Here is an 18,492-nt window from a genome sequence, read left to right as displayed (position 1 = left end):
TAACATTAAAATTGTGCCCCTTGTTTGGATTCACCCACCAGAGGAAACTGTTCACCTGTTCCTATCCTTTCAAAATCTTGTAATTTTAAATGGCTTGATTTGATCTCACCATGACCATTTAAACCCAAATGAATGCAAACCAAGCCTATGCTACTTGGCTTCATTATTTACCCTTCAAGCTCTGGTATTATTGTGGTAAATCTCTGCACTGTTACTCCTAAGGTCAGTATATTCTTCCTAAGCTGCTGCACCTCAAAACTCAGTTTGGTATTTCATTTGTGGTCTGACCAAGGCTCTGTAGAACTGAAACATCACTTTCTCCTTTTGAATTACAACCCCCTTGAGATAAAGGCCAACATTCAATTAGACATTTTGAATTTTCTTTCTACCTGGGCACTTGCTTTTAGCAATTTGCATTTATGGACACCTACGTTTCTTCACTCCCCCGCAGCTACTCGTTCCTCCACTGCTTCTGCCTTAGATCTAAACTGCATGACCTCACACTTGAATTCCATTTTCCACAGTTTTACCCATTAGTCTGTGTAGCGCACAATGACTTACGAGAGAGACGAGAAGTGATGAAGTCGATTCAGGCTTTATTAAGTGAGACTTGTTCCCAGCAGCTCAGCAACAGAATGAAGCGGCGGGGAGAAGCTCGGGTTCTTATACTCCGCCTTCAGGGCGGAGCCAGGAGTCGGCAGCCAACCAGGACCCGGGATATGTCAGCCAATAGCATCACGGCTTCACAGTCCCACATGACCCTAATACATACCACCACATTCACCCCTTGTTAAAAAGGAACCCGGCGGGGTGGTGGTTCGCATGGTGGTAGGGGTTTACAAGGCTGGCCCTGGAAGGAAAATTTTGGACATGTTACTACAGTTTTAGCCCTACACTGGGCTATGTACAAGTTTGTGAAAACTATTTACAATATTAGCAAAACATTTTTTTTTGTTACAACAACATTCTTGGTGTCACGCGGATTCCACGAGTCGAGCGGGCGGTCTGGTCTTCCTCGTCGATCGCCTCAGCCCCGGTGGTGGTGCAGGTGCTTGTCAGGCGTTGTCGTCTCCGGGAGCGTTTCGGTGTTTGTTCCTGTTTTACTCCTGGGCGGGCACGGGAGGAGGACCGATCCCCCCGGGAAGGGGCGGTCGCGGGGTGCGCCGGTGGCAGGGAGGGGATGATCGGTGTCAGGGGGGGTGTGTGTGTTGCCGGCGGGTGCCAGGTCCTGCAGGGAGACCGTGTCCTGTCTGGGTACGCCACAGGCGTACTTCGGGTTCGCGTGGAGAAGGTGAACCCTCTCGACCAACGGGTCCGATTTGTGCGCCCGCACATGTTTCCGGAGCAAGATGGGTCCTGGGGCCGCCAGCCAGGTCGGCAGCGACGTTCCAGAGGAGGACTTCCTGGGGAAGACAAGGAGGCACTCATGAGGCGTTTGGTTAGTGGTGGTACACAGCAGTGACCGGATGGAGTGGAGAGCATCCGGGAGGACCACCGGGAAACTGGGAGATACCTGGACCGTAGGGCCAGTAGGACGGACTTCCAGACCGTGCCGTTCTCCCTCTCTACTTGCCCGTTCCCCCGGGGGTTGTAGCTGGTCGTCCTGCTCGAGGCTATGCCCTTGCTGAGCAGGAACTGGCGCAGCTCGTCACTCATGAAGGAGGACCCCCTGTCGCTATGGATATACGCGGGGCAACCAAACAGTGTGAATATGGTGCCAAGGGCTTTAATGACTGTGGAGGGCTTGGAGGCGGTCTATTTGTGCGTTGGCACATGTGCCGCGGGATAGGGCATCGGACGGCTCGTTCAGCTTTCCGGGATGGTACAAGATCTCATAGTTGAAGGTGGAGAGCTCGATCCTCCACCTTAAGATCTTGTCGTTTTTGATTTTGCCCCGCTGTGCATTATCGAACATGAAGGCTACCGACCGTTGGTCGGTGAGGAGAGTGAATCTCCTGCCGGCCAGGTAATGCCTCCAATGTTGCACAGCTTCCACTATGGCTTGGGCTTCCTTTTCCACTGAGGAGTGGCGGATTTCTGAGGCGTGGAGGGTCCGGGAGAAAAAAGCCACGGGTCTGCCCGCTTGATTAAGGGTGGCCGCCAGAGCTACGTCGGATGCGTCGCTCTCGACCTGGAAGGGGAGGGACTCGTCGATGGTGCGCATTGTGGCCTTTGCGATATCCGCTTTGATGCGGCTGAAGGCCTGGCGAGCCTCTGTCGACAGGGGGAAGGTAGTGGACTGTATTAGCGGGCGGGCCTTGTCTGCATACTGGGGGACCCACTGGGCGTAATATGAAAAGAAACCCAGGCAACGTTTCAGGGCTATGGAGCAGTGGGGGAGGGGAAATTCCATAAGGGGGCGCATGCGTTCGGGGTCGGGGCCTATTATCCCATGGCGCACTACGTATCCCAGGATGGCCAACTGGTTTGTGCTAAAAACGCACTTTTCCTCGTTGTATGTGAAGTTCAGGGCGGTAGCGGTCTGGAGGAACTTTTGGAGGTTGGCGTCGTGGTCCTGCTGATCGTGGCCGCAGATGGTTACGTTGTCGAGATACGGGAACGTGGCCTGCAACCCGTGCTGGTCAACCATTCGGCCCATCTCCCGTTGGAAGACCGAGACCCCGTTTGTGACACCAAATGGGACCCTTAGGAAGTGGTATAGACGCCCGTCTGCCTCGAAGGCTGTGTACTTGCGGTCACCTGGGCGGATGGGGAGCTGGTGTTAGGCGGACTTGAGGTCCACGGTGGAGAAGACCTTATACTGGGCAATCCGATTGACCATGTCGGATATGCGGGGGAGAGGGTACGCATCTAGCTGCGTGTACATGTTGATGGTCTGACTATAGTCTACGACCATCCTTTGCTTCTCCCCGGTCTTTACAACTACCACCTGGGCTCTCCAGGGACTATTGCTGGCCTGGATTATGCCTTCCTTCAGCAACCGCTGGACTTCAGACCGAATAAATATCCGGTCCTGGGCGCTGTACCGTCTGCTCCTAGTGGCGACGGGTTTGCAATCCGGGGTGAGGTTTGCAAACCAGGATGGCGGTTCAACCTTGAGAGTTGCGAGGCCGCAGATAGTGAGTGGGGGTATTGGGCCGCCGAATTGGAATGTTAGGCTCTGCAGGTTACACTGGAAATCTAATCCCAGTAATGTGGGCGCGCAGAGTTGGGGAAGGACGTAGAGCCTGTAGTTCTTAAACTCCCTCCCTTGCACCGTTAGGTTCGCGATGCAGAACCCTTTGATCTCTACGGAGTGGGATCCTGCAGCTAGGGAAATCTTTTGCGTGCTTGGATGGATGGTCAGAAAACAGCGTCTTACCGTGTCTGGGTGAATAAAACTTTCAGTGCTCCCGGAGTCGATCAGGCATGGCGTCTCGTATCCGTTGACCAGCACCGTTGTTGTCGTCGTCTGGAGCGTCCGGGGCCGCGATTGATCCAGTGTCACCGAAGCCAGTCGTGGTAGTAGTGTCGCGGCGTCTTCCTCGGACCCCGTGGAGCCGTCGATGCTGGGGTCCTTTGTTGTCAACCAAGATGGTGGCGTCCATGAATCGCACGTGGTCGGGGGTGGACAAAATGGCTGCCCCCATGAATTGCACATGGCTGGGGGGTCACAAGATGGCGGCACCCATCCTCCCCTCGTGGTGCCCGGGACCCAAAATGGCGGCACCCGCGGGTCGCACATGGGCCGCTGGGGGGGTTGGGGAGCATTTGGGATGTGCTGGGCTCGTTCTTCTCCGGGGATTGCGGCGACCCCCCGGGACCAGCACACTGCCGCGTAATGGCCCTTCTTGCCGCAGCTTTTACAAATAGCTGCGCGTGCCAGGCAGCGCTGCCGGGGGTGTTTTGCTTGTCCGCAGAAATAGCAGCGGGCCCCCCCGGGATGGTCTGGCGCTTTAACCGCGCAAGCTTGCGAGGGGGGGGGGGGGTTGTCGCGACGGGGGTCCACTGAGCCCAAGGGGCTGCCGCGCGGTCGGGGCCGTAGGCGCGGGCGTTTTGCGAGGCCACATCTAGGGAAGCTGCAAGGGCCCGTGCCTCTGAGAGTCCTAGCGACTCTCTTTCGAAAAGTCTTTGATGGATTTGGGGAGAGTTCATACCTGCCACAAATGCATCGCGAATTAGCATGTCCGTGTGTTCGATCGCGTTCAACGGCGGGCAGCTGCAGCCCCATCCCAAAATTAGCAGCGCGGCGTAGAATTCTTCTAGCGATTCTCCGGGACTTTGCCGTCTCGTCGCGAGTTGGGGGCGCGCGTAGACCTGGTTAACGGGCCGAACGTAGATGCCCTTCAGCAATGCGAGCGCCGTCGGGAAATCCTCTGCGTCTTCTATGAGAGGGTAAATTTCCGGGCTTACCCTCGAATGCAGGACCTGCATTTTCTGGTCTTCTGTGATCCGGCCGGGGGCCGTTCGGAGGTAGCCTTCAAAACATGCTTGCCAGTGTTTAAATACTGCTGCCGAGTTCGCTGCGTGGGGGCTGATCCGCAGGCATTCCGGGGCGATCCGGAGCTCCATAGTCTTTTAAGCTCGCTTAATAAATTGTAGCGCACAATGACTTACGAGAGAGACGAGAAGTGATGAAGTTGATTCCGGCTTTATTAAGCGAGACTTGTCCCCAGCAGCTCAGCAACAGAATGAAGCGGCGGGGAGAAGCTCGGGTTCTTATACTCCACCTTCAGGGCGGAGCCAGGAGTCGGCAGCCAACCAGGACCCGGGATCTGTCAGCCAATAGCATCACGGCTTCACAGTCCCACATGACCCCTAATACATACCACCACAGTCTGTTTATGTCCCTTTGCAACTAAATGTTTTTTTATTGTTCTGTTGAATTTTGTTTTGTATGCTTTTAACGTACATTTATTCGATTATGCCAAAATCTTTCAACACATTTGCACTTTTCCCTCTGAAATTTGTTATTTTCCCTTCCCACACACTCCCTGCCCTCTTCGTAATGCCTCAGTCTGCCCTCATTGACATCACGAGTATCTCCAGCATGGTCAGATCAGGGGGAGTAGATTGAGCTTTAAATTAAAGATGGTTACGGCAGAAGGAAGTACCTCTTTTTTTTTTTTTTTTTTTTTTTGAACATTCGGATATTGAGCGTTGAACATCAAGGGAATTAGGTGTGTGTGGCGTTTCTTTTACATTCCATACTTCAGTCCATACTGAGAAGAATTTTGTGTCTGCAGATCCCAAACCACATATTTGATGCTGTGGTAGATTTTTGTTGCGTTGTATCTTTGGCTGCTTAAAAATAATGACCATTATCATTCTTGTTTAAGGAACATTACCCTTTTGCACTATTTGATCACAATTCTGGAGAAGAAGTACCCAAAAGTGGTGACCATATATGATGACTTGCATAGCATTCCGGATGCAGCCAAAGTAAAGTAAGTTTTCAAGATGTGTGGTTACACAATTGGAGATCCTTGCCCAAATCACTTTGAAAGATTAAACTACTTAACCAAATTTTCAATGATGATTGAACCATTTCTATCTACTTTAGCTAACTTGCGTAATTTTTTCATGCAGCAGTGAATTATAGACACTCTGGCAATCAGAACCCTTGATCTTCACATTACAAGCTGGTAATAGAATGGCAGAAATTGTACCCATTTCTGCATGCTGGTGACAGCTTGGAATCATGTTTTTGTCCTGCGATTCTTTTTTCCATGCTGCTGTATGCTCTGCGCAGCATCAGTTCTGCTCTGGGGTCATCTCTGGCAGTATACAGCTATAGGAGTGAAATGTCTCACTTCATGCAAATAAACAAATATCGACAGCCCTTCTCTGCCCTTGACTTCCATTCCTCATGCTGATTTGTCCCTTAGAGGATAATGGGCCAAATGCAGTGCCTTTATCTGAATTCTTGGGGTTTGTACACGAATAACACACACACCATTTATTGCCCATCTCGGGTTTCCATTGAGAACGTGCTGGTGAATCACCTACTTAAATTCATACAATCCAAAAGGTGAAGATGCTCCAATGGTCCTGTTAGATGGGAAGTTCATGATTTTGATCCATTTTCGCCTAAAATGTGACTTGGAGCGAAACCCTTAGTCGGTAGTGTGGCCATACACTTGCTGCCATTGTCTTTCTAAGTCGTGGAGGCCATGGTCTGATAACACTGGTAGAGTGTGTGGCGTTGGGATGGGGCAATTTGTGTGTCTTACAGCAATTAACTTCACCCAACTTGATAAAGTTAGAATTAAATTATAAAGCTGAATTAAATTATAGCTTAAATGAATAGGCTGCTGAAGCATTGTGTTCATAACTATTTCAGATTGGATTTCCATTCCAAAAATCTTTTCAGTATCTCAATTGCTAAACCTGGGGAAGTGGGAATTTCCAAATAAAAAGTTTAAAGTGGAATTTGATTTTAATGATTGAGAAGTTATCCTCAATGTCCATTTGTCAGAGATGTGTGTGTTTTTTTTTGTAGTTTGATTGAGCTGGAAAAAGAATTCAATGGTCTGAGAAGTGGTCTGAAGTGTGTAGAGAATGTAAGTATTCCCTTCTTTAAAAATTCATTATAACCCTTAGATTGTTTTCTTTATTATATATTCCAAAGGAAGTCAGGGTGGGAAACCCTGGCGGTCATTTGTGTATCCCATTTCCCTTAACATCAAATGTACTTCCTTCCTTGCTACACATGTGCCTATTCCTTTCCATACTGTGTACTTCTGCACCAGAGCATCCTGATTTATTTTGTCAAATGTACCTTTCAATAAGCTTGCTAGTTAATCATGTTTTTGCATTTGTACAAAATAAAATTGTGTTTTGGTTGTGCTGACACTTCAAGCTAAACAGAAGTTGTACATTATACATGATCCACATTTCAGCTACAGGGTACACATTGGCCAACTCTGATTCTCTTGTTGCTTTTTAAAATTTTTAGCTTTCCTGTGTAATTCTGTTGTTACAGACATTTAAAAGGGGGGAAACCAGATGCACAAGAATGCATTTGTCGATTTCTTTTAGGAATGACTTGTCCTTCTCTCTATTCTTGAACTATCTTGTACACTATAGTGAATTGTGATATGGTAAACAATTTAGTTGCACTTTATGAAGTTAGATTATTTTGCATTGGATGAATTAATTATGAAATCTTTACGTATGATATTTTGGTGAGGTTTTAAAGAATTGTGTATTGTGACAGACAAATCAGAATGTAACATTGTAATGTCTCCCTTTCATGGTTCAATTTGGAATTCAGTTGTGGACTCTTACTTTAAAAGTCAGACTTTTCCTTTTAAGGGCCATGTTGTTTGTGCTGAAAAATTATATCTGCATCACAGATGGGAATGAGTGCACATTATTCAAAACGGGTGGCTTTTTTGTACTAGCTTTACTATGATGTTTGCACCATTCCTGTTTTCTTTAAAGCATGAAGGATGAAAGACAGTGGGGGTATAGCACGAAGAAACTTGGAAAGAGGAAATACTCTTGCACTCTATTTATATTTTCTAGCTTTTCAAAGTGGTTTTGTACAATTGTCATGCATGTGTTAAACAAAATTAACTTTCCTAAAGCAATGTAGTAAGGGTGGGCCAAATTGCTGAACTGTAATTTAAAAAACTTATTGGCCTGCCTTGAACCTAACTGATGCAAAAATCCTAATTCATACTAATTTAAGAACTCTTAATACCTTGCCAACTCTTTCTGCTTACCTCCCACTTGCCACTTCTCCCGACCAACCTCATCAATTGCCTCCCCCTCCCTCCAGCTCACTACTTCCTGCAACCCACCAGTTCCTGTCTTCCACTTGCGGCCACACCTTCTCCCTCACTCATGCGCCACTCTCCCAAGCCCTTGCTCACAGTTAGGATTTGGGAATAGGAAGCCAGCAAGCAAGAAAATTGGTAGAGGAAAGGGGTGGAGGGGTTCCGGGAGAGGGAAACTGCGATTGGGAAGGGGGTCCAGAAGGAAGAAGCGGGAGGGGATGGGCAATTATTTTTTTCCAATTAAAGGGAAATTTAGCATGGCCAAACCACCTACCATGCACATCTTTGGGTTGTGGGGGTGAGACCCACGCAGAGATGGGGAGAATGTGCAAACTCTACACTGACAGTGACCAAGGGCCAAAATCGAACCCGGGTCCTTGGTGCCGTGAGGCAGCAGTGCTAACCACTGCCCCACCATGCTGCCAATTTGGTTTCAAAAATGACTGAGAATGCACAGTAACCAGACTAAAATAAAAATGGAGGCAAAGCTATTCTGGGAACATCCCTAATTTATGAATTGCATGTAAACAAAAACGTGCCATTAGAATGCACTCCAAACAGGATTACCTGTAATTGTTCTGGCACAAATGCTTCATTGTTTCCCAAAGCTAGAAAAAAGGAGAAAAACCTCACTGCTACCATCTGTCTTCCCCTAACCGCACTGTCCGCAGCACCACAACTCTGCTCCCAAACTCTTCTGTCCTGGGTGTTAGCATTGAAGGAATTAATGTAAGCACTTAGCAGCAATTACAACTGTTTTAAGATCTCTGCAGAGGGGAAAATATTTAAACATGTTCACTTTTAAACTGGGTGATTAGAAAAATAGATTGTTTTATTTCTTTTTCTAGGAGCTGGAATACCAAAAATCACAACCTGTGCAGTCCGGTGACAAGTTTGTCTCTGTAGTGAGTCAGTTTATCACAGTTGCAAGTTTCAGCTTCTCTGATGCAGAAGATCTCCTGTTGGAGGCTAAAGAGCTGGTAAATAACATGCACAGTTTTAAGTTTCCTTTAAATTTGTATCCTTTGATTTTATAAAACTAGTATATTTGAAGTTTTTTGGGACTTGATCTCTCCTCTGATCATGAGGTTTTTTATTTCTGGCTTTCTTTCCTTGCATCTTTCAGTCTCTCCGTGCCATTGCTGCATATGAGTGAGCATCGTGTTCGTAGACTGCTAAATGGCATGCTCTGGCACAATTTGCTGACGAGAAATAGGCTGCTCTGAACTCTCCACGCACGATGACCGAGATTGAAAAATATGGAGTAGGGAGTCCAATATATTACCTTCAAGTCTGGTGTCATGTGATAATCATATGTTCTAACATGGGCAGCATGGTACTGTCAGTGTTGTTAGTTAGTTTTGGGATAGCATAATTGGAACCAGGTATTGGCTGGCAGAGTCAGTAGGCTGAATTCTCCCCATTGCGACATCGGAAACGTGACTCACGATCAGGCGGCGAATCTGGCGTCTGGCCACAATCTGCTCCGATTTGGGCACCATGCTCTGGTCCCTCCCTGACGGCGATACGAGGATTGCGCCCCACGCCAGCAGGGGTATGCAAACCCGACATTTGCATGCATTTAAATGTGATTAGCGGGTTAGACACAGTATGCTCTGCCCTTCCAAGATGCCTCCCCCCCCCCCCCCCCCCCCCCCCCCTCAGTTGGAAGCCTTGTGGGCGTGAATTACAAGTATTTACAAATGGGGACTGGGCACCATGGCTCCGGAGGGGAGCGGGAGGCTAAAAAAAAACATTGAAAACTGTTGGGCTTGCTGGGGAGGGTGGGGTGCTTTCTGGGCCGGGGCAGTAGCGGAGAGTGACTTTATGCCAAGTCCATGGACTTGGGGTGTCCCCCTTGGGATTGGAATGGCCTGGTTCAGATGGCCATTGCTGCAGTCTGTCTTTTAAATGCAACTCTGGTGCATCTTGCAGGCCCCTGGCTGTTCACGCTGCTGAGTGCAACCTGTGTCCTTTGAATGCATAGAGAGCCTCTGGTCATCTGGGAGCCCACCCAGGCTGCCCCTCTTGGACACCCTCATACCTGAGCTGTGGTGTTGGTACCCCTCAGAAGCACTGCCCCACCACAGAGGAAGCATGGGGATCAGCAGAGCTCACCCCAACCAGAGGACAACTGCACTGTGGCCTTTGCTGCCCTCCATGGTTCTCTGTCTCTCTCAGGGCAGAGGCCTCACTAGTGACCTCCACCCTTCCAAATCACCGGCTATCTCCTCTTGGTGAGGCTGGCAGTGCTGACTGCCTCTGCCACCACCTCCCAGGCAGTATTCAGGAGGGGCAGGCTTGAATCTGCGGACCACCCTGGGGAAGAGGGTGTCCCTCTCCTCCTCCATTGACATGGAGCTATGGGACCACCTCTGACTCCTGACCTCGCAGGACAGGTCTTATGTGAGCCATTTTCGTGGCTGCAGTGAGTATGTGGTAAGTGGAGCACTTAAAAACAGCTCCAGCTGCCAGGTTCTGTGGCGCTAACTCTGGCCCCAGCGTTTAGAACGTCCGCTGAGCCAGGAATTGCTCTGATTTTGTGCCGGCTTGAGAGCTGGCGTATTTGCATGTCCTGACTCTCTCTTGCTGAACAGCATCCCCAGTGGGAACGTGAACCGCATGCAATTCAATCCTGGCATCAACACTTGAGTCTCCCAAATGGAGAATCCTGCCTAATATAAATAAAATTATTTACCACTTCCATCTTCTGTATTATTTCAGTTAAGAAGGCTGTTTCTGGGCAGCCATAGAGTGCTTACACAGGAGAAAAAACTGGATCCATCAGGTTTTAAGATCTATAATTCTCTATGGGAAAAGAACTGATTCAAAATGATAGCTTTTATTATTAGTGTTTGACTCCTGCACATAGTTATTTTATTCATTTCTTGGTCCCTGATGCCAAGCTCAGATTTTGTTGGAAATTCAATGCCAATCAACATATTTTAAAGTTCTTTGTTTTAAATATCTAATTATTATGTAAGCTTCCCTAAAACTTTGGAGAGCATCCATAAATTAACCTCGGAAGTGAAAAGCTCCTGCCTTTTGGTAGAATCCTGTTATTATGTAATATCTGAACACAAGTGTTGGCCATGCAGAAATTAGCTCAGCAACCAATATATGTTTGACCACCTGGTGTTCATGGGACTCTCTGTGGTTACACATCCTTTATTCAAATGCTTAACTACATGCCTGGTTCCTGTTTTAATAAAATGAATATGTTTGCCTCCGGACTATAAAGAAATGTGCACAGATGGTACTAATAGTGGAACTGTATGATAAGAGGGAAAGGAAAGCTACATCAAAGCAACTCCACAAATGAATGTTTTGCTAATAAAATGTTTACTATAGTTTTATGATGTACTGAGCACCACACTGTGTATTACTCTTTACTGCTGCTTTTATTAGATCTCGCTAAGTAAAGGAAGAATAAATGTAAATGTCGTCACACGCCCAGAGGACCATAGGTTTCTCTCCCCTTTTAAGAGAACTGACTGGTGGTGATTTTACCCGAGGGTCACCACACCTCGAGTGAGGTGCAAGGTTCCTTCATGGGGGAACTGAACCCACGCAGTTGCCGTCGCTTTGCATCACGAACCAGCCGTCCTGCCAACTGTACTAAACCTGCCCCCAAAAAGGAAAATAGATATAAGGAGAACAACAAGATTGAAGAGAGGGGGAAGGGGGCAGGAGCTAAAGATGCATGCTGAAATCCAGAACAAAGAATACTAACTTAACTAGGTTGCATATTAATTAATGTGTAAATCCTGCTCTCGTAATTCTGTGCATGCTAAAGACTCTGGGTATAACTGGAGCTTTGCTGGAATAATGCACTTGAATATGGTGGACAAGCAGTCAGCTTTTTGGGGTGAGGGTTGGGGAAGGCACAGAAAATGGTGCCAAATACTGTCATAGGATTCAGATTTCTTGCAGAGCTTTGTTGGTCCCTGCTGGAGATGATCCATTGGTGGGGGAAAGGGGGTTTTGGGGCGGTGGGGGGGGGGAGGGGGAGGGCAGGGAAACATCAGACGATTGAACAGAATATCAGAATAGCATTGGAGGAGGGGAGCAGGAAAATATCAGAATAGCATTGGATGAGGTTTGGGATTGATACAAGGGAAATTCTAACATTACTTAAAAATTAAGGTGAGGAAGAAGTTTTCCAAGTTTAAAAATGTTTCCTGTGTTGAATATTGGTCTCGAGGAAATCTCACTGCTGTTTCGCAAAATGTGAAATTTATCCAGTTGGGAAATTTATTGTAGATATCATCATGAGAAGTAATTACATCCTGTGTTAGCAGCTGGTGCTTGGCCTAGTGCATCAGATTGCAGGTTTGTATATTGAGCTAAGATCCATGTGAAAATTGAAGATTTGGTGTCTTAGTCATAAATTGAACTTTCTGATTGTGCGACTGAAGATTTATTGTACTGTTTGAGCAATTTTATCTGCAGGGATAACTATGTCTGTGGGTGTTTCAAATCTGCTTGCTATTTATACATTGACCTATAAGCAAATTTGTGTTTTTTTTTTTCCTCTTCCATCACTATCCATTCCTCTAGTTTAATAAAGCTGTAAAGCACTTTGGAGAAGAAACCGGCAAAATACAACCTGATGAATTCTTTGGGATTTTTGATCAATTCCTCCAAGCCTTCGCAGAGGCCAAACAAGAAAACGAGAACATGAGGAGGAGAAAAGAGGAGGAAGAACGAAGGGCAAAAATGGAAGCGCAGGTCAGATGATATGAATTTGAGAGAAACATAAACTCTCAAATGCAAGACAGCCTTTTCTGCTCTGGATGCTTTCATTTTTTTTGTATCAAATAATATCAAATTTTCAGATTTAGTAGGTATTTTGAGTTTTATATTTGCAAAAGATTGCAAGGTGTAGCAGCAATTCATTTCAATTATTCCAAGTTCCACATTTGAATCAATCTGGATATTCCCCAAGAATGGTTAGCAGGACATTAGAAGTCAGTTCGATGTCTTTGTATTTTAAAGAAAGACTTACAGTTACACAGCATTTTAAAGAAAGAGTACAGTTATGTAGTGCCATTTATAATATTAGATGCCACAGAATACTTTATGGCAAATGTCAACAAGTCACTGGTGTAATATTGGAAGCACAATAAAAACAATTTTTAAACTATGCGCTCGGCAAATTCCCACAAATATCAATGTGATAACGACCAGATTTTTTCTGATGTTGATTGAGGGATAACTATTGGCTGCAAAACTGGGGATAACTCATATTTTATTTATTGAAATAATACCATTGTTTTTTTTCCAAATAGTCCTGTTATTGGCAGTTACCAGACTTTGTGCCTTGGGAAATATTCTACTCCGAGAACTGGGCATAGAGATTTGAGTCATTTCCTCGACACGATTGTTCCTTCCTGGCTTGTTGTTCGCAAAGTATGAAGTGAACACAGCCTGGGTTAGGATGTAACAGCTATTTTTTTTGTTGTTTTAATAAATTTAGAATACCCAATTCATTTTTTCCAATTAAGGGGCAATTTAGCGTGGCCAATCTACCTAGCCTGCGCATCTTTGGGTTGTGGGGGCGAAACCCACACACATACGGGGAGAATGTGCAAACTCCACACGGACAGTGACCCAGGGCCGGGACCTCGGTGTCGTGAGGCAGCAGTGCTAACCACTGCGCCACCATGCTGCCCCTGTAACAGCTTTTAAAGTCCAACGGACCATTTGCAGATTACTAGTAAAACAGCTGAGTTGGTGATACTTAGTGTATGTTTGCTGCTTGTTTTTATTGTAACTAATTACAAGTTTTATGCGACCAGTTTTGTGGGTGCATTTCACACATGGTCTGAAATGGTTTCTGTTCTGGTTGGTCTGTACTCCGGTTATTTTTTTAAAACTTCATTTGCACATGTAGTGTCATAAGATCAAGAACAAGGAGCAGGAGTAGACTATTCAGCCCATTGAGCATATTCCACCATTCAATAAGATCATGGTTGGTTGGATTGTGGCTTTGACTCCATTGTCAGAAGAAAATCTAGCTTGCCTTGAACATATTCAATGACCAGCCTCCACTGCTTTCTGTGGAAGAGAATTTCAAAGACTATCGACCCTCTTGAGATACAATAATTCCCACTAAATTCCTGCATATGACCATGTTAAATGGGAGGCCCCTTGCCTAAAGGTAATTGTGCCCCTAGTTCTAGATTCCCCCATGAAAGGAAACATCCTCCTACCATCTATTCTGCCAAGACTCCTTTACCCTTGTATGTTTCAATAAGATAATCTCTCGTTCTTCTCAGCTCCTATTAGTATAGACCCAAACTGCTCGATCTTTCTTCATGAGATAATCTTTTACCCCAGGAAGTTAGCTTAGTGAACGTTACCTGAACTGCTTCTGATGTAAGTATACCTTTCTTTAAGTAAGGAGATTAAAACTGTACACAGTACTCCAGGTGTGGTCTCACCAATGCCCTGTCGAGTTGAAACAAAACTTCCCTATATTTGTATTCCATCCCCCTTCCAATTAGGGCGAACATTCTGTTTGCCTTCCTAATTACTTGCTGTACCTGCATGCAAACTTTTCACTATTTGTATACAAGGGTACCCAGATCCCCTGTACTGCAGAATTCTGCAGTCTCTCTCCATTTAAATAATCTGTTTTTCTATTCTTTCTGCCAAAATGAAGAACTTGACGTTTTCCTACATTCCATTCCAGCTGCCAAATTTTTGCCCACTCACTTTAATTTATCTATAGCCCGTTGCAGACTGTAAATTCGTCACAACTTGCTTTCCTACCTATCTTCATAACATTAGCAAATTTGGCTACAATGCAGTTGATCCCTTCGCCATTGTAAATGTTTGAGGCCCCAGCACGAATCCCTGTGGTACTCTACCAGTTACAGTTTGCCAACCTGAAAATGATCCATTTATCCCAACTATTTTTTTCCTGTTAGTTAGCCAATCATCTATTCTTACTAATATATTATGCCCAGCACCATAAGCTCTTGTTCAAGAACCTTCTATGTGGCACCTTTTGAAAATCCAAATGCATTACATTATTAGTTCCCTTTTATCTACCCTGCTTATTACATCCTCAAAAAACTCTTTAAACAAGGTTTCCCTTTCACAAAACCATGTTGACTGAGCCTTATGTTTTTCTGAATATTGTGCTACTACCCCCTTAATGATAGATTCTAGCATTTTTCCATGACCGATGTTGGATAGACTACCTGGCCCTTGGTTTCCTGCTTTCTACCTCCCTCCTTTCCAGCTTTGAGACTTTTCAATCCACTTGGGCCTTTCAGAAACTTTTCATTTGTGAAAATTGTCCCAGATAAGAATATAATGGAACTCGTCATTTTACCTCTCCTTTCACACTCTGTACATGTGTTCCAGACATTGTTTGATTCCAAATAAGGTTTGACCCTAAATAAGGTTTGGCCAAAGCCCTGGTGAACTCGCTGCTAACCACTTTAAATTGATCATAGATTCTTTCTCACAGAAACTGTACTGTCTTACAGAAATTGCAGAATGGAATTAAAAAACTTAAAGAATTTTATGTATAACCCAATCATTTAACATAATTATGATTAATTAAATCTTCAAATATAATTCAATTACTTCTTTAATCATCTGTTTCTGACTAAGTACAAAATGACTTCCTTGACCTTGTAAACTCACTACAATGAATATAAAATGAAATTATCTTAAAAATGCTCATGTTTTACTGAACATCCTTATCGCCATGTTAAATGAGACTGAGTTAGCAGTAAATTCTGCATCTGTACTATGCATATATATAATATGAGACATGATTTTTTTTCTCCAGTTGAAACAATTTTACATTCTTTTTCTTTTAGCTGAAAGAACAACGAGAGCGAGAGCGTAAAGCAAAAAAGGCAAAAGAAGGTAGTGAAGAGGGAGGAGAATTTGATGACCTGGTTTCAGCTCTACGCTCAGGAGAGGTTTTTGATAAAGATTTCAAGCTGAAGCGCAACCGAAAGCGTGTCACCAGCCAAGTGGATGGTAGTCGAGAACGACCAGTCACAAAGCTCAACTATTGAGCCTCACCTGTAGTGCAGAATCAGGCTATGTAGTAGCCTGCTTGCGTGTTACTGTCCTGTTGTGATTAAACTGACCGATTATACTGCCGATTGGCCCTATTAATGGCTGCTGCTCTACATAGCGGGCTCCTTTCCCTCCTTATAGCTGGGTTTGCATGCACCACTGTTCATATAAGAGAAGTTTGTTGATGTGGTGCTGAAGCACAGAAAACACTCAAGCATTCCTAGGATTCACACAACTAATGAGTAGAACTCTGTTTTTGTGATTTCATAATACAAACATACCCTTCCACAAATGTTCTGCTGCGTAAGCATTCCATCCAAACTGAATGAAAAATTAAGCAACCTAATGGATTAAAGATGGTGCTGATGCAATTAGATTTATGGAGCTGATGATTGCTTGGATTTGAATCTGAAGCTGAAGCATGCTGGAAAGACCGGATAGACTTAAATAAGTGGAGCATAAAAGGAACAATTGAAATGTGTATTGCTGAAGACCCTCAAACATCTGTGGCTTTTGACCTGGTTCCAAGGAATTGAGTAATTTCCCTTGATCATTTTTTTGAAACAATTCTTAGTTGGCAAATGTTTTATTTTAAACACTGTTTACTCAAACTATTTTCTGACTGAAAATGAGTATGATCATGGGAATATGTTTATAGTACTTTGGTGATATCCAGATTTCCTTTGCTTTTATAAAAACATTCCATAATTAATGGGGATGGTAATAAGGGTTCTCTGAAGGGGCAATGAAATGTTGAACCTTTTTTCTTGCTGCTGGCAGCTCTACAGCAGGACCATAACCAGACACACACACATAATTGAAATGGTTCTTGTCGGTTATATTGGTTTTGGGGGGGGGGGGGGGGGGGAGAAATGTGGGGAAAAGTGGAGAATTTTGTTTAAAGGAAAAAAAACTTGTGTGCTTGAAACTTGAATTAAAAAATGACTTTAATAACCTCGTATCTAACTATAACTCATAACTACAGAATGAAAATGGCTATTGTAAAAAAGGACAGTGTGAATATTTCAGGACAATCTAACTCTACAGCCTATTTATATTTGGACATATTTGGGAAGAGGTGTCAGACATTATATATATTCAAGTACTGTAACAAATTATTTCAAATTTTCTAGCCAAATCATAAGGCATTAATTTGGTAGCAACTGTTGAAGAGCCTTTCTTTTCACTGTACAGTGACTTGATCCCTTAACCAAAGTGCCTGCAAACAGGTTTGTGTTTATGAATAGGGCTCGCTCTCGTAAAGTTTTGTGATTCAGGATCTGATGTTTTGTTTCAAAACTGTTTGGACACTGTGCAGTTTAAAATATTGGCTAGGGGAAATAAGTGTTCTGATTGGTCCTGTAAAGAGTGAGAACACTATAAAAGCTTAGGTCTGAGTGTGTGTGTGTGTGTGTGTGTGTGTGTGTGTGTGTGCGCGTGTGTGTAAGTCTGTGTAAGTCTATGTGTACATGTGTGTCCACATGAGTGTACACCCTGTCTTACCTTACCGACTTTGAAACGCCCATTTTGCTTTTCTTTTCCAAAATGGAAGAGTGAAAGCAGTTCCATGTGCCACGATTAAAAAGTATTTTAGATTGGTGCTGGTTCCGGTAGAAGAAGCTCATTGGTTTCTTGGGTTTATTTGATGAATTTTTTTTAAACAATGCCAAAAAATGGTTATAATATTTGTAAACCGGAATGTACACTAAGAATCTCATTTGTTCGGTAATTTAGTGGGATGTCATTATAACATGTGAGCAGTCACAAATGCTGTGTACCTTTTTGACTTGTAAGATCCTAATGGTAAAATGCAATAAAGAAAAGTAGTTGAACAATTGTTTTGTGTATCCTGTCAAACGATGGTGACTATTTGTAAAATGTAGTGGATTTTAAAAATGCAACAGGCACTAAATGCTCTTCAATTTACAATGTTGGAAATTGACATATAATCTGAAGAATGGTATAATGCTGCATACTCTCTTTCATTATTGCTGCTTGATTGTGGATTAATAAGAAGTTGGAGACAATTTTATAACGTCTGATGAAGCAGTGCACTGGGTACACATTTTACATATGTGAATGACATTTTGTGTTAAATCATTTAAAACATTTTTTAATTTTCTCGACTGAAATCATAACTTCACTAAAGAACATGCCATCTCAGGCTTTTGTGCACTGCAGTAGCTTAATGTTGACAAGCTGACCTCATCAATTATTGGAAAAGCTGCTGCTTCTAGTAAACCGCCAGGTAGTCTTTCAGGCATTTTCGGGCTACTTCCAAACTTTCATCAAAATCCTACTTCCAAGGTCTTACTACCTGATGCTAGATGTGAAGTATTTTAATATTAAATTCTGAGATTAACAAAGTTTTGAACTAATCTCTATATATGGTTGTGTGATGTGAAGTAAAGGATATTGTGGTGTATGTTGAATTGAATCATCCTCCTGTCAGCAAATGCTGGATAACATTATGGCACAGAAATCCAAATAACTGAACAGCAAATCTAAAAGAAAGATTTATACCGATACACCATTTATAACCTCTGGATGTCCTAAAATATTTTACAGTGAACAAATTGCTGTTGACCTGTAATACTATTACAATTTCGGCAGCCAATTTGTGCACACCAAGTTTCCACCAACAGCAGTGTAATAATGACTGGATAATCTGTTCATTTTGTTATTGATTGAAGGATCAATATTGACCAGGACACTGAGC

At 44.1% G+C, this 18,492-nt stretch overlaps 1 protein-coding gene across 3 annotated transcripts in view; it reads left to right on the top strand.

The window, feature by feature from the left end:
• daam1a (dishevelled associated activator of morphogenesis 1a) overlaps nucleotides 1-17,608 on the top strand; it is a 275,266-nt gene extending 257,658 nt beyond the window's left edge. For all 3 annotated transcript variants that reach the window (XM_072489195.1, XM_072489180.1, XM_072489186.1), the window contains 5 exons: nucleotides 5,280-5,387; nucleotides 6,443-6,503; nucleotides 8,573-8,704; nucleotides 12,285-12,455; nucleotides 15,566-17,608. In XM_072489195.1, coding sequence (XP_072345296.1) covers nucleotides 5,280-5,387; nucleotides 6,443-6,503; nucleotides 8,573-8,704; nucleotides 12,285-12,455; nucleotides 15,566-15,769 — 676 coding nt within the window. In that variant the 3' untranslated portion in view covers nucleotides 15,770-17,608. The remainder of the gene's footprint in view (nucleotides 1-5,279; nucleotides 5,388-6,442; nucleotides 6,504-8,572; nucleotides 8,705-12,284; nucleotides 12,456-15,565) is intronic.
• Nucleotides 17,609-18,492: the final 884 nt, after the last annotated feature.

This window comes from Scyliorhinus torazame, chromosome 2 (assembly GCF_047496885.1).
Source record: "Scyliorhinus torazame isolate Kashiwa2021f chromosome 2, sScyTor2.1, whole genome shotgun sequence".
Lineage (NCBI taxonomy): Eukaryota > Metazoa > Chordata > Chondrichthyes > Carcharhiniformes > Scyliorhinidae > Scyliorhinus > Scyliorhinus torazame.
This window is presented reverse-complemented; position numbering and strand designations above follow the sequence as displayed.